Raw genomic sequence first — 16,693 nt, 5'->3', positions numbered from 1 at the left:
GGGCTAGATGGGCCACTGATGTGAAACCAAGGAGGTTCTATGACAGGAGATGGCATGACCCTATCTGGGCTGAAGGCAATGGGTGGAACTTGCCACCATACTGATTGACCCCAACCATTCGCAGATGCTATTTAAAACAGCAAACTGGTAAGGCCTATATTGTTTACTAAACCCCCTTGATTTCACATTTTTTCTGTTAGGAGGGGATCTGCAGGGGGTGGGGGTGGAAGGGAGTTGGGAGGGGTTTGGGGAGTTTGAGGAGTCTGTGAAGAGAGGGCGCGTTATATTCAGGATGCGTTTGCCAGTGCTTCCGCACTTGCTTTGTTATTTATAATGCTGTATTGTGGATCTCGTGCTGCGTTATATGCCTTCATTTTGCTTATGATATAAAAACAATAGCAAAATGCCTACGTGTGTGTGTGTGTGTGTGTGGGGGGGGGGGGGTTGACCTTTTTTTTTTTTTATTTGAAAGCTTCCCATACAAATATATCATGAAATAAAATTTAAATCACTAAAACAGCATAAAAATTGTCATTATTTCAGCTATAAACCGAGTGCCTGGGAGAGACTAGCTTTGAATCGGACAAGGTGCCATGCATCAAACTGGAGGTGAGAAGAAGTGGGTCTGACCTAGTTATCACTATTCTTATGTTCCTATGCTGCAAGCTTTTCCTGCTTGTCATTGACTTCTATGGTCTGTGTCCCGCAAATGGCAAACGACAGATGAAGATTAGGCAACTCCAGTATTATATATCACTTTATCATCATACGATGTGAATGAGGGTGCTGCACAACTCAAAGGGGAGGGGGAAGACACCTTAAAAATAGCAAGTTAAATACTGTTAGCAATACTTTTATTATAACATATATTGTCCCAAGACTTCATCATATTTAACTGCCTATATGTGGTTGGTATGCTGGCAAATTGTCAACCATTGTTTAAGTATGAAGGATTAAATTGCATTAAGTGGTAGGTGTGCTCTGGCCACCTCGTTAAGCAGACTGCATGGACTGTGCAGGTCTTTACCTGCCATCATTTACAATGTTACTGACTGTGGGTATTCTTTCCAACTTAATGAAAGGTGGAATGCACTACACATAGGGGTCAAGAAATATCTGTCCATGGGCAAAATGCCTCTTCAATAACATAATGGAATGGGATGAAAACTTGGCAAGTGGGAAAAACTGGTAGAGAGACAAACTGAGTTTAAAAATCGCCCTAACTGAACCCAATGCATTTCTATGAGAGAGGTTTTGTAGCATAGACACTTACATAATAATGAAACAGCACTTAAGGGAATTCTCTCTTTCAAGCTGCCTCTCCCTGTTCCCAACAATCTCAACCCTCCTCCCCATTCCCTTCCAAATGCTCCACCACTCCCAGATCACTAAGAAAACCAGCACTGGGGCAATAGGAATACTTAGTGTTGAGAGTGTCATTGAAAGTGCCAGTGTCAAAGGGGACTTCCTTTCAATCTCTGGTCATCCATACATTCACTCTGGGGAACAGGGTAAAAGATCATTAAACACACCAAGACAAAAACCCAACTATGCTGGATTCAATTTAAATACTGTCTATCAAAGAACCAGAGTATAATCAGAGGGAGCCAAAGGAGATTAATCAGACACTCAAATATTTAACTCGTAATATTGCAATGAAAATATTTTATAGATAATGGAGAGTTCTCAGAGTATAAACTCACCCAAGCGAGACTACACCAAAGTGATTTGTATCTCTTAGGGTGGACAAGCTTCTCGATCATTGAACTTCTCCACAGTTTTCAATTTTATGTGTGAACAAAATGCACACCCGTGCTCTCTTTGCAATATAAACTACTTCAATATTTAAAAATGTCTGAATCAATCTCAACCTTTGCTCCATCCAACCTCATACACATGTGAGAAAAACTTTTTGTACATGTCAAGAAGGATTCAATTTAAAGACTTAGGTACTCTCAGCAGTGTTTATTGACCATTTACATTTCACAGTCAGTCAAGAACCATGATGTAATATTCCACTTAACTCACAACAGACAAAATATAAACCAAACGACCCACATATATACAAAACCAAAATTAAATTGTTACATGATTTCACAAAATTACTGCCAGATAGTTGTACAGCGCCTGGATATCATCTTTCACTTGTTGCATCAAGGTCATGAAATGCCTGTTTAGTTTTTTTTCTTTTTTAGTTTTGGAAGAAAGGCCAAGAGCCTTCAAACATCTCTCTATATAAAAGGCAACCCCAACGTTCTGAAGCCTCCACGGAAGTTGAGGCGCCCGAGATATCCGGTGTGCCCTGGAGTGTCTGCACCGCCCTCGCGTCAAAACGTCATGACGTCGAGGGCGGAGCTATGACACTCGAGGGCCAAAACGGAAACTGTGGCGAACAAGGCAAGTAGCTCGGAGGGAGGGGGCCCCTTGCTAGCGCCCGTTTCATTGTGCTCAGAAACGGGCATTTTTTCCTAGTTATCCTATAATACATGTTCTTTCATACCTTATGCTAAACTGAAAACAGTACTGCCATAATCCTACCCACTGTACTTCTATTACAAGCTAGCCTTTTTAACAAACATATCAACTGCATGCAGGTAGTACCATACAAAAAGTCAGAACAGACTTACACCAGGTTCACTGCATGATCCTTTCATAGTAAAGCTGGAGAGATTAAGAAAAAGAGACAAGTAGACATACAGCAGAATTTTGAGATTAAGAAGTAGAAGTGCCAAGCAAAAAGCAAATATTTCTCAAATAAGAATAAAGCCCATTAATTTGTGAATATTCATGACTGTCACCTAATGGATAAGGGGCTAGTTTACTAAACTGTGCAAAGGGTAAAGGATTTGATATGCACCCTTCCTATGGTACAACTAAAGCAGTTTACATTTATTATATGCAAGTACTTTGTCCCTAGAGGGCTCACAATAATAGTTCTCAGCCCAAGGCACTAACCATTAGGCTACTCCTCCACTCTTAAAGCAGATCTGCACTACTTTCTTGTGTGTTAAAAAGAGACAGCTACTGTGGTAAAACCCCCGCATTATATGCTTAATGTGGGAGAGCGCTGGATCTGGGCAGAACATAGGCGAATGGAGAAGGGGCTGGCTGTGACAACTTGTGCGCAGGTCGTTACAGTGAGCCATCAGGAATACCAATAGTGCAGATGAACTTACCGCCACCTCAAGAGGAGGCAGTAAGGTCAGCTGCACTACTGGCAATCCAGTAATGAAGCTAGCTTGCATGTAAAGCTGCTGCAGCAGCATTCCTTCTCTTCTGATCCCTCTCAACAGTGCCTACAATTTATCCAACACCGGTCCCCAACAGAGCCCACAACAGGCAATGATGCCCCCCAACAGTGCCCACACCTTTCACACATCTCATTCCAAGCCCCACCCCCACCCGGGGTTTTGAACAGAGTTGAGTACCTGTTGTGGGCACTGTCAAGGGATCACTGCTTGTTGTGGGCAATATTAGAGGTCACCAGATAAGGGTAGGGGGGTGGGGAGGAGACAAGTACCACAGCGGCAGCAATGGCAGTTTTGGACTTTTTTTTTTCTGGTCTGGAACTGCCTTACATGTTGTGGCAAATAGTGCAGGTGCTCCCGTGATGCCACTGCATATAATGCAATGCCATGCAATGTGGTAACTTTGTCCTGTGCAGTAACTGCAGGGCAGATGCTTTGCACTTACCCACATTATATTAGAAAGGTTCCCTAAGCTTCCTTCTCTAATTTCTCACTTCTGATGTCTCATCTTTCTGACCCAGAAATATTTACCATTCCTAGAAAGCTTCCTGTTTTATAGGCCCGTCATGTAAAATAATCTTTCAATTTAAGTAGGCCATGAGGGAGGTCACGTGATGTCATGCTGAGGAGCGGACATAAGTGAGAGGAGCTCCCGGGACCCAATCCTATCCACCTACCAAATATCTTTAAAAAAACAAGCGAACGGACCCTGAAATAGAGAGGCAGTCGAGAAGGTCATGTGGCAAAAAGCTAAAGCAGCGAGCTGATGGCAGCGAAATCTATAAGAAAACAGACGGAGAAAACAAAGGCGCCAGAGACGCACAAGATGGTGGTGGAGGAGGGTGGTGGATTTGGCTCGGTAAGCTCGGCCTGGGTCTCCGAAATAGTGGCAGAGGTGACACAAGCCAGAGATTCCTCCTTAGACAAAAAATTTCAAGGTCTTACTGAGAAGCTGGAAGTGATGGATGAGAGGATGGAATTGTTGAGAGTTTGCAGCCTACTGCCAGAGAGTATCGGACCTGGAGGACCGCGTGCAGGAAATGCATAAAGAGAAGGCTTCACTGCAGTCAAGGGTAGAGGAGTTAGAGAATAAAATCGATGATATCGCGAACAGATCAAGATGATGCAATTTTAAGACTAGTGGGGCTGCTGGAATCTATACTGGAGACAGAGCTACAGGAGTTCTTGGAGGCATGGTTGGTCAAAACACTGCAATTGAACTCCGAAGCACGACCGCTGAGAATAGAGAGAGCACATAGACTGGGCCCCAGGAGACAATAAGAAGCTAGGCCGAGGGTGGTCATATTCAAACTGTTAAATTATGTGCACAAGACAGAAGTGCTGCGAGCAATAAGAGCTAAAGGACCATTGAAATATGAAAACAAGACTATATTGTGCTTTCAGGACTTTTCCATGAGGGTCAAGGTAAAGTATACACAAAAAGTAGCACATATGAGTTTATCTTGTTGGGCAGACTGGATGGACCATGCAGGTCTTTTTCTGCCGTCATCTACTATGACACTATGTATGTATGTCTTGTTATTACGGAGGGCATACTCACCAATCTGCTCTGAGTTACATCAGCGGCATATACAATTCGCTCTCCCGTACCCGGCTCATCTTAAAGTATTTATAGATGGCAAACCTAGCTTTTTTGATATGCCAGAGGCAGCCCAAACTTTTTTGCGCCAACAAACTTCTCCGACGAGATTGGTTACTGAGTGATGAGATTAATCTGCCTTAGCGGGACATCAGAGAAGCAGGACGGCTAGCATTGTGAACTGATTCAGCACAACGTGTCAGAGGGATGCTTGAGGACTTGTGCCCCCCTTTATACAGAAACATCACCTCGCAATTTTGACTACCAGAGATTAAGGTACGATTTTGAAATATGACTGGCAATAAACTATGGTATAGCAGTACTGAACCTCAGAGAGGTGATTAGGCATAACTGGGCCTAACCAAACCACTCCAATCGCAGGCGGAGGGTGGACACCAATCCGGGAGGTGCAGCAGACAATATCGAAGACACAGGGACAACTATATGAAAGAGGACTTGACCTTGGATTTGGGGCCAATTGGAATACCAAACCTCAAACTTGAGAACTTTGACTTTCAGCGATCGAGGAGTAATTTTAGACCCTATTCAGGTGTAAATTACAATGCAGCTATACTAAACTCCAGAGAGATGGTTGGGCGCAAATGAGATTTACCATGAGTATTATCTGGACAAGCTGACAAATATAGACACCCTACCTTGGGAGATATGGTAGATTGCGCCATAGAGGACTGGACTTTTTAAATAACAGCAGACCTGGACTTACAATGTGCTCACTACAGCATTGATAGCGCATGCTTGATTATATGGAAGACAAAAGGGTAAATGTGTGTGTGGGGGGGGGGGGGGGGGGGGAAGAGAGAAGAAGATAATGCATTCAGTTAAACACTGTTTACATATTCTTGTGATGGTAGGGGGAGGGGGGAGCACTCTCACAGTGGCCTAAGATAGCAGTGTATGCCAAGTAATGAAGGCATGACTGCGGTCAGCCTCCCTGGAAGGCTGGTAGGGTATCGGAAGAAAAGGGAAGGGGGGGGGGGGGGGGGTAAAGAAGTTGGGGATGTTCTGTTTGTTATTTTGTTTGAAACTGTTAGAGGATGGGAGGTTTGAAGGGAATTCTCAACTCTGTGCAATTTTCACTCTGGGTGGGAAGAGGGTATGGTGTAAAGAACGATGCCGGATCCTTAAAGCTACTGTTTATATTGCAATAAGTACGAGGGGGGGGGGGGGGGGGGCAAAAATTATTACAGTGTTTAAATAGTCAAAAAGCAGACATGGCGCTTTTGCAAGAAACTCACCTTTCAACCGCAGACCATGCAAAATTTAAGAAGTGATGGGTGGGACACATAGTAGAAGCCCCTGCAGTAGGGCGTAAGCCTGGGGTATTATTTTCCAAAAGACGTTAGATGTTCAAGTGCAAGGGTGTTGGAAAGCAGACTCTGGTAGATATATCTGGGCCAAGGTAACAATCAAACAACCAATGAATTTATGTAATGTCTATGCTCCTAATGCATATGATAAAAAAAGTTTTTTTGATCGCTGATCCATGCCCTAGGACTACACCAGGATAGTCCAATGATAGTGGGAGGCGACTTCAACATAGTGAATGACCCAACTTTAGATAGGAGTATGGGACAGTGGGGGAGAGGGAGGGCTAACGTCTAAAGAGATTTCTCTTCTTTGTTCTGCATTTGAACTTATGGATGTGTGGCGGATTTTGCATCCCGCGGAAAAGGACTTTACCCATACATCCAGGGCTCACTCCTCGCAATCTAGAATTATTGGTTATTATCCAAATCACTGTTTGCTAGGGTTCAGGAGGCTGGGATTGGCCCCTATGGGGTTTCTGATCACGCTATGATCTGGTGGGTCAATGGATATGGGCCCCGATGGGGACAGAATACCAGTGTGGCGGTTTCTTACACATTTATATTTGGTACACTGAATTCAAAGAATACTTAGCGAGTCAGTGTGTGTGTGTGTGGGGGGGGGGGGGGGGGGGGGGGAGTATCAAGAGACGAACAAAGCACATTGCGATGATCCGGTGCTATTCTGGGAGGCAGCCAAAGCGGTACTTAGGCGTACAATAGCAGCATACACTAGTTACAAGAAAAAGGTCAGAGACAAGGAGATACTCTGTCTCGAATGTCAAGTGCAGGAGGTAAGGAGGAATTTTGGTCAATTTCCCAATCCCCCCAAAAAGAAGCAGTTGATGGCAGCTCTTAATACCTTGCTTCACGCACGTACGGTTAAATCTCTGCAGTACTATAAATATACGCACTTTGTGCATAGTAACAAGGAAAGTTGTTGGCCAATTTAATTCGACGAAAGTCAGGTGCACAAATGATAATGCAGATAGAGGAGATGGAGTTAGGGTACACAAGGATAAAGAAACTGTAGAAGTGTTTCGATCTATCAACAACTGTATGCTAAGCCCAAGGGGGAAGATTTAGAAAGCCAAATTTATTTGGAGGGCAGGTCCTTACTGGTGATGCTCATTTATATACCCTCCATAAAATACGTACAAAAATTCATACCCCTACTCCAAGGAACACCTCGACCAGGTCAGTAAGCTTGTATATAGGGTCTTTGTGCTTTTGTTTTGATACATTTTACATTTATTTTTTTAATATTGGACTTTGTACATCATCATGAAGTTGTTCTTGTGAATGGCTGTTATCATATACTAATATAAAACAAATCAGTTTACCCGTATAAACCCTGCACAATTTTATAAACAGCCATTTATGCAGATAGAATGGTGCTTTACCTGCAGAAATGGCCAAACTCACTCCTTTATTTTCAGCAGAAAAGTATATTTTATTTAGCAAATTACAGGTACTTCCTTCATAGCACCTTGAAATTATGACCATCACCACAAATCAAACCAGAATATATTAGATATATATGTTTGGAAAGAAAATTCATTTCTTAAAGGGTAAATTAGGTCCTATCTGCTAATTTTCTTTCCTCGAGTCCCTCCAGACCAGTCCAGATACCTGGGTTATGCCCCTCTACCAGCAAGTGGAGACTGAGAACTACTGAGCTGTGCAGCCCCCTGGCTGTCCCAAATTTAGGGCCCTGTTTACCAAGGTGCACTAGCATTTTTAGCGCTCGCTAATGCTAGAGACACATATATTGCTATGGGTGTCTAGCGTTAGCACATGCTAATTTTTAGTGCTGTTTAAGATGGGACATGCAAAAGCTGGGTACTGAGCGAGGGCCTGATGCACAAAAAATACCGGGCCAACAAGTATTTTTGACAAAGTCCAACCGGTTCTGCGAGCTTGGTATTCAGCCTGCAAGGCACAAAGGGGCTCTGCAGGCCTTTTAACATTCACTGCAGTAGATAGTGAGAATCCTATGCTAATGTATTTAAATGAGCAGATTAGTATGTAGATGTGCATTCTGAGTAATGCACAACCGTTTATGAGCAATGCACAAAAAGCAGCCCTTATCTTTAATGAGGAAATTTTTCTGGGAGGTCAGGAGCTCTCCTAAATGCTGCTAGGGTTACTTTTCACTGCCTATATGGGAGGCTGAGCACTGGGAGACAGTGCAGAGGGACAGATGATGCCAAGATTGGCTGGCGCTGACTGCTCTCGTCCCAGCTCGTTCTCCATCTCTCTCCCCCGCTGGAGCGCTGGGAACCGCAGAAGGAGGTGAATAGGTTGCTGAATGCTGTTTGCCGGTCCCCCGGGTGTTGGCAATTTATGTCTTGGACCTGCTCCCAGTGCACCCCAGAGCAGTGCCAGAGAACAAGTGGAAGACGCAGAGAATACAGAAAGACGAAAAAGTTCTTTGGGACAAGGGAAGACCTGCAGCTGGGGCAACCCATAGACTCCAGCTCCTTCCCCCATTATCGATGGCATCTGGCTGAAGGCAGAGCAGCCCCTGCAGGACCATAGTACAAAGGGACCATCAGTGATAGTTGGGGGGAGGAGTGCAGCCCATAGCCAAAGCTACACCCGGCTTTCATACACGCAGCACAGCTTAGAGACTGGCCGAGCTGCTCGCTGTTTTTGCGAGCTCATTTGCATACAATTTCTTTTATGCACTGATCGCTATTTCCACCCTGGTAATTTTTAATCGAGATGGCAATAACGATCTGTGCTTTACAGGGACTTTTGTGCATCTGCACCTGAGTAAAATAGAAGCATCTGTAAATCTTTTTCTTTCTCTCCTCCCTCCCTACATTCTTATGTAATTTCTCCTATGTTTACCACTGTCCCCACCCATCTCTCTCATTCATTCATACACCTTCCCAGCTATAAATGGACAACATCCTTCTCACCTTGACGCACTGTCAGTTATGAAAACCTGGTTTAGCAGGTACAGTGAAACTTAAAATTAGTTTATGCATGTATGCAAGGGTACCCGGGGAAAATTATTTACCAAGAAAAACATTCAGAAGGTCATTTACTGATAGAACTTGTTGCCACTGAGGCAACAGAACAAAACTGGCTCTGCTCTAACCATTAAAGACACCCTTGTATCTTCTGAACATATGTTACCACCTTAGTAACTTTGAAAGCAATTAAAGACTGGATACAGATTGCAGGACCATGGATTAAACTAACCTTAAAGAGCACATAACAGGTGGATACTTGCAAACTTTTCTTTTTGTGGATGTCTTCAATTAGCCCTACTTTCTATCCCCAATTTTTCTGGATGTACTGGACACAGGTCTCAGCCACAGTTTCTTTCCATATGTATATTCCTCTTCCCCCCTCTTTTCTAATCTGAATTTGTAATTCCACCCCTTTCCTCTCTTAATCGTTTATTATTCCTTTTTTGTTTTATAGTATGTAAGCCGCTCAAACAGCTTGTTTGATGGGCAAGATAATAACCAAGTTTATTCAAGACTTTCTAATATGAAAAATCTTCAGCAGCTTTTATTCACTACTATGTTACTATGTAAAAAATCATACCTGAAAATGGACTCTTGGAGACTGTATAAGTGAAAGGTTTGTGCCAATTTTTCTTACAATACTGCGAGATGATCCATAGGATTTGCCAGACCAAAGGACCTGAAAAGGAAATATGATTATTTAATGTTCAATTACAAGCATAACTCAATTTTGAAAACCAGAAGCAATCTTGATGGCTTAGTAGCTGTACTACACACTAAATGTGTGTGACATTAACAAGTTTGATTTTCAAGTCTGACTTTTGTTGCTCAAACCTGTCAAAAATGCTATGGAAGGCAGGAAAAGGACCACCAAGGTGGAGAAACTGGATCTGCTACAGAAGGAGCAACACAACAAAAAACAAGTAGCGTGATCAACGTGACTCTTCCAAGAAGACAGGGAGACGAGGTGAAGGAAAAAAGTCTATTATACAATGAAGTAGGCAGCACAGACCTCTGAAGGGGTGGAAGAGACTAGCTTCAATAATCACATAATGGTGATGCCCCTAACGCAGGCTTGCCCAACTTTTTTCTATCAGGAACCACATTTAATATTTTGTAACACTCAGAGGGCCAAAACACACACCATCATATTTTGCCTCATGTTTCATCAAATAGTGGCAAAATACAATGGTGCATCGCCCCCTGCCCAACCTTAACCCAATTTCTTTTCCCTCACCTGGCTTCAGCTGCAGAAGAAACAGTGGGATTCCTAATTCCCCCATCATTACTTGGTTCTTTGCAAGCTTCAGCCACGCAGTGCCTGAAGTTCGGGTTTGTCTTGTGGTTTCACGTCTTGCGAGACTTGAAATTTAAGATCAATCCAAAACTTTCCGCACTGCGCAGCTCATGCTTACAGAAGGCTGAGTCATGGCGGGGAACCAGGAATCCCGCTGTAAGTGCCAAGCGTCAGAGGGACAGCAGAGAAAAAAAAAAAAAAAAAAAAGCACTTGGTGGGAAGGGTTCTCGTCCATGGGCTATAGGATGGACAAGCCTGCCCTAACGACTGAACTCAAAATATATGCATCCTGATATCTGAAGGTCTGCACAAGGACTGCCATCATGATGGCTATGCTTGACAGGGTCAAAGGTGGTTTTGTGTAAGGAAAGGTAAAATGTTGGGTGGCCCCAGCAGACATCAGGTCCCATTGACCTGAATGTCAAGACAGATGAAGAAACTGGCAGACCAAAAATGCCTCTCAAATTAGATAAAATTTAAAATAATATGCATTGAATGCATATGCAAATACAGATTTTATAAAACATATGTACTGTAAAGGGCAACCAAAGCATAAAAAGAACATTACACCCATTTGAGTTTTCACATCTGACAAGCCCAGTGATTCAGATTCTTCTACTGCTCTTCATAAGTGATCTTCCATTTCAAGCATCTCAAAACATAATTCCTCTTCACCCTTCTCTGCAATTCCCCCCTTCAATAAATACCAAATGCATAGTATCATCAGTATCACCAGCTTTCAACTACACTGCCTTATAATTAACTTCTCCTGCTCCTTTATTCAAGTTTCATCCTTTCCTATCGCCTTTTAAATGCAAAACTCTAATCCCTAGTTTTGCCACTGGTCTTTACTATAATCTTTTCTCCTTATTCCAGCTCTCATATTACACTTATTACACCTTTAAAATCCATTCAGAATAAAGCAGTACACATTATTTTCCTCAAATGCAAATCTGTCTTTTACCTCCTTGAATCTCTCCACTGCCCCCCCCCCCATTCCATTTTTGCATTACTTTCAACTTTTCTCTTCAGTCTGTGCATGAATTCCAATCTTTACTGCGCTTCATTCTGACTTCTCACTCTCGGCTATCTTTTTCTCCACAGCTCCTTGCCTTCACACCTTTCCCTCATGTTCCCCACATATGAAATTCACCTGACTGGCATCACACCAAACCTTCCCCCACCCTTCAAGTTTCAACTAAGGAATCATTTGCCCAGACATCTTTAACACTACCCTCTTTATTCTATTCCAAATATGCTTGAACATTTTCACCGTTTGGTTCCTTACCACTTCTACTGGCAGGTGATTTCAGGAATCTGTAACTGAAGCAGAAAAATACAAAAAATTAAAACAACTTACGGATCCCATTGCTGATTCCGCTTGTTCTAGAGCCATTCTAATTAAACGTATAATCCAATGGACCATCTGGTACAGTATAAAGTCTTCCTAGACCAGCAATCAAACATTCCAGCTTGAGAAAATTGTTTATCTTCCATAGCTAGTCTGAAATAAAAGGTGTGTAAACGTTTAGAATGTTTTCTTTTTTTCAAACTGTCCTTTAAAAGAATTATCAATGTTGGTATGCACTGAAGATAAGGAGTATCTTGAAATATCACTTTATACTCTGACTATATTGCAGACAATACAACAACCCAACTCAAATTAAATTTTAGATTGCTTATTTTAATCATCCAGACTGTTTCTTGGTAACATTGGTATTAACTTCTATAAGCAGATTTAAAAGCAAATAATTCACCTTTTTATTCATTATTTCAGATGCAAGTGCTGTGCAATACAAGTCAAAGAATACCAAATAAGCAACAATTTAACAGTAAGTTAAACTAGTTCAAGCCTTTAGCTTGGCTAGTGCTGTAAGCTGCCTCTTATCAAACCGCGCTACCGATTCCTACATGGCAATGCTGACAAAGCCCATTTAAAGTGAATGGGCTGTGCCAGAATCGCTAGTGCAGTTTGGAGGCCCCAAGGGTTCCAAGATTAATCCCCAATCCTGCATTCTGCTTCTCAAATTAGTCAGTTAGATATTCTATAGGGATCCATGGCTGTATCTAATGGTATAAAGTTTTTATTTTTTTTAAACTTTATACTTATAAAATTTTACAATAATCATATCTTGACAGCACAAATATTCCCCACATACAGAAAAAAAGAAAATTTTCAACTTAAATACTGTAATCTCACATCATGAGGAATATTAAATAAACATAAAATTAGTTAAGCAGGTGAGTATACAACCAGTATTAAATTAGAAAACACCCTGACCAATTTAAGAATTTTCCTGATGCTACCTGTGCCAACTCTCACTTTAATATTTAGCTGGAATGTTTGACAAAGTTTTTAAAATGCACTCTTACAGGAGTCATATCTGTGGTCTTTGTCAAGAACAGTTGAGATAAGGGTGAAAAAGAGGAAAAAAAAAAAAAACACCTTTGGTGGCTGCAAATAAAAGCTCATAGTGCCATAGTCAGAAAACAGAACTCCCCCCCCCCAAAAAAAAACAAAACAAAACCCATTTCCATCAATATTCTACTGACTGTCTCAACTAAACTACGCAGTAGAGAATGACACAGGGCTGGTCACCCACGGTAGCAGAAAAATTTGGGTCATTTACCACTGGTCAGGAAGTTGCATCAGAAGGCAGACCAGCCAACAGAGGGAAGGCCCCGGGGCACACCTGTATGGGGATCACTGTTCCTGCTGACCATGGTAAAAGGTACAGGGAGGGAGGGAGGAGAGGAGAGGAGGTATTAGACTGAGGATGAAGGGAGAGGCACGCTGGACTCACAGGAGGGGAGCTGGAGGTGCTAGCCCGCAGGGGGAAGGAAGGATGAGTAGGGCTGGAGGAAAGGGAGAGCGGTGCTGGACATATTTGGGGAGGGGGGGGGGCAGGATGGCTGGCTGAGAGTGGTGCTGGACCTGCAGGAGGGAGGGAAGGGAAGTTAAAACCAAAGAGATGCCAAACCAAGGGAATGAAGGAAGGGGAAGCTCAAGAAAAGGGAGAGGGGTGCTGGACCTGCAGGAGGGAGGGAATGGAAGTTAAAAGGAAAGATGCCAAACCAAGGGGATGAAGGAAGAGGGAGTGAAATACGGAACACACAGCAGAGGGAGAGAAGAGAGGGAGAGAGACATATTGGTGTGAAGAGGAAGAGAGGAGAAGCTGGCCACAGAGGTATACAGAAACAGAGGGAAGATGATGGGCATGGAGGGGAGCATAAGGACAGGAATACAAAATGGAGATATGCTGCATGTGGATGGTATATGGACACAGAGGTAAGATACTAGACATGGTAGAGAATAGGAACACAGAAGGAAAATAGTGGACCTGGGGCATAGGGTCATAGAGGAGTGATGCGGGGAGACAGGCACAGGGAAATATAGGTACACAAAGTTGGAAGATGGATGGTGAGCATGGAGAAAAAAAAAATGTCAAAATGGGCAGGCCACCCTGGCGAGTGAGTTAAGAGAAGACAGAGGGAAACAGAACCAGAGCTGGTATTAGACATTTGGGCGGGGACCCTACTACCAGCCCTTGTCTTCTTCAGCTTCCAGCAGGCTTAGGGCTCTCTATGACCAAGGGGCAGTTGCCATAGTTGCACTTCCCCCAACACCATCCCTGGAACGTGTGATCTCTATATTTTGCACAGTATAGGTAGAAATGCATCTATTTATTTTTTTTGGTGTTGCACTACATGCAAAGTGTGGCTTCTTGGGATTTTGTTTTATGTTTATCATTTTAGGTCAGCTATTATATATTTAGCATGCTCGTGTGTATGTGTGTGAGACCAAAATATTCTGTTCGCATGAATTTTATGTAGCATTCCGCAGTAATTTGGCTTGTTTAGTTTTCCTGATAATGGAGGGGATTATTTGTTGAGGGGAAAGGGGAGACAGGGGTTTTGTTGATCCTTGTTCTGCATTGTTTGTGATTTATAAAATGACAGTTGTACAGAATACTGTTTCTTTTTATACGTTAATAAAATTATTTAAATATAAAATCATACCTATTCATAGTTTGTGCGGATGGGATAAGAAAGAGTTTATGAGGCAAAGGCCAAAACTTTGTCCCCATGTCATTCTCTACTCTGCAGGACCATAAAATGATCTTGCATAGTTGAATTATCACCCAATACTTCACATAGCACTGCAATGTGTGTACTGAAAAGGTAGTTCTTTCAACTACATACATTTCCAGTTTATACTAAGGAAATAAAGTTTTTATTCTGATACCAATATCCATCTTTTTGTCACAATTCCATATTCTCTGCAAATAAGTTGTTTTGCTTTTTTAAAGATGCTTTTAATTCTTGTTAGCAATGACAAGTTAATCAGATCAGTTGGTCTGATTTGTTTGTGATTTTGTAAATCACACAGCGCGGCTTTTTTCTTTTTTTTAATTACAGTAGCAAACAAATGGGTTTAAAATGAACAATATAAATTATACGCATGAGTCACATAACTGGCACTGAAAGGATAGATTCTTCCAGAGTTTTCTGGAAAGCTGTAAGTCTTCCACCTGTTATGTGCACATAAGAACAGCCATACTGGGTAAGACCAATGGTCTACCTAGCCCAGTATCCTGTTTCCAACAGTGGTCAAGCCATGTCACAAGTACCTGTCAGAAAACCAAACAGTGGCAACATTCTATACTACCAATCCCAGGGCAAGCAGTAGTTTCCCCATGTCTGTCTCAATAGCAGACTATGGAGTTTTCCTCAGGAACTTGTCCAAACCTTTTATATACCCAGATATGCTAACCGCTGTTACTACATCCTCTGGCAAAGAGTTCCAGAGCTTAACTATTCGTTGAGTGAAAAAAATATTTCCTCCTATTTGTTTTAAAAGTATTTCCATGTAACTTCCTCGAGTGTCCCCTATTTTGCAGACTTGAATGATATCTCCCTTCATTTGTCTCTTTTCCAAGTTGAAAAGCAGCGCCCAAAGGACTCACCGAGTAAAGTCTCCCTCTGCCCCCCCCCCCCCCTTTTTAAAATGTTTGTGTGGAAGGAGAAGTCAAGCTAGAAGGGAACAAGGGACCTGGCACCACCAGATGTACCCCAAGACAGCAGTCCAGACTGTCCAGTACCCCCAAGCTCAACCAGACTGGGAGACCCAGAAAGGGAGCAAACAACCACCTGAGTCCAGAAGAACTGGAAGACCTCCATCATCTGCTGGAGACAAAGGAAGGTAAAATTAGTCCTTACCTGATCATTTTAATTCCGTTAGTCCCAACAAATCAATCCAAAGACTTGTGGGCTATGTCCCTCTGCCAGCAGGTGAAGATAGAGAGAAGCTCAGAGGTTTGGTGTATGTGACTCTGTGCAGCTGCCATCACCATCAGTATTGTTCATACCACAGCAGTGTAAGAAACCAGAAATCCATAGACAAAGATCTCTCCTGCCTCCACAATGCCTATGAAGGTACCTCGACCGCACTTGCGGGAGGCAATGCTGCACGTTTCCTTTCCTTTTACACTTCTATGTTGTAGGCAAACCAAACGAAGGAACCTGATCTGGAAACAGGGAACAAAGCAACTCAGAAACCAAGAAAGAAACACCAACAACCATAAGGGTGGGCCTCTGGATTGATCTGTTGGGACTAATGGAAAGAAAATTATCATCAGGTAAAGACTAATTTTACCATCTATTGCGTCCCAATCCAGAAACTTGTGGGATGTACCAAAGCGGTCCTCAAGTAGGGTGGGACACAGCAATCCCAGTAGCCAGGACCGAAGCCCCAAAGGACACGTCCTGGCGAACCATAATATCCAATCTGTAATGTTTAGAGAAGGTGGCCTCGAAAACAAGCCAAAGCCACCACCTGAACTTTCAAGGAACTGAGGGATAAAGATTTGTCTAAGCCATCCTGCAACAATGCACGATAGACAGACTGAAGCTGCAGAAGTGCCCACCGCTGAACACCATGATTCAAAAGTCCACCAGAACCGTGCATAAGTGAGCATTATTGCACCCACAGTATAGTGGTTACAACCCTAGATACCCTTTCCTCCTCAAGCGTGCCCTTTCAATAGCCAAGCCGTAAGACCAAAGAGGGAGGAATCCGCCATGGCCACAGGGTCCTGCATCAGGAGTCGGTTTGACCTGGATTGGTTACTGTTGGAAACAGGATGCTGGGCTTGATGGACCTGTGGACTGTACCAGCATAGCATTACTTATGTACTTATGTAGTCTGTGTTGCCCGGACAGGAACAGCAGCTGGTTGA

General features: G+C 42.8%; 1 protein-coding gene across 3 annotated transcripts in view; it reads right to left on the bottom strand.

Annotated features, from left to right (window-relative positions):
• MTFR1 (mitochondrial fission regulator 1) overlaps window positions 1-16,693 on the bottom strand; it is a 101,057-nt gene that overhangs the window by 76,245 nt on the left and 8,119 nt on the right. For 2 of the 3 annotated variants that reach the window (XM_030215098.1, XM_030215089.1), the window contains exons 2-3: window positions 11,815-11,958; window positions 9,738-9,836 (exon numbers count right to left, since the gene is read on the bottom strand). In XM_030215098.1, coding sequence (XP_030070958.1) covers window positions 9,738-9,836; window positions 11,815-11,880 — 165 coding nt within the window. In that variant the 5' untranslated portion in view covers window positions 11,881-11,958. Of the gene's footprint in view, window positions 1-2,627; window positions 2,662-9,737; window positions 9,837-11,814; window positions 11,959-16,693 lie in introns of those variants that run through there. The other variant, XM_030215105.1, reaches the window with a different exon arrangement.

The sequence above is a fragment of the Microcaecilia unicolor genome, chromosome 1 (genome assembly GCF_901765095.1).
Source record: "Microcaecilia unicolor chromosome 1, aMicUni1.1, whole genome shotgun sequence".
Taxonomy (NCBI): Eukaryota; Metazoa; Chordata; class Amphibia; order Gymnophiona; family Siphonopidae; genus Microcaecilia; species Microcaecilia unicolor.
This window is presented reverse-complemented; position numbering and strand designations above follow the sequence as displayed.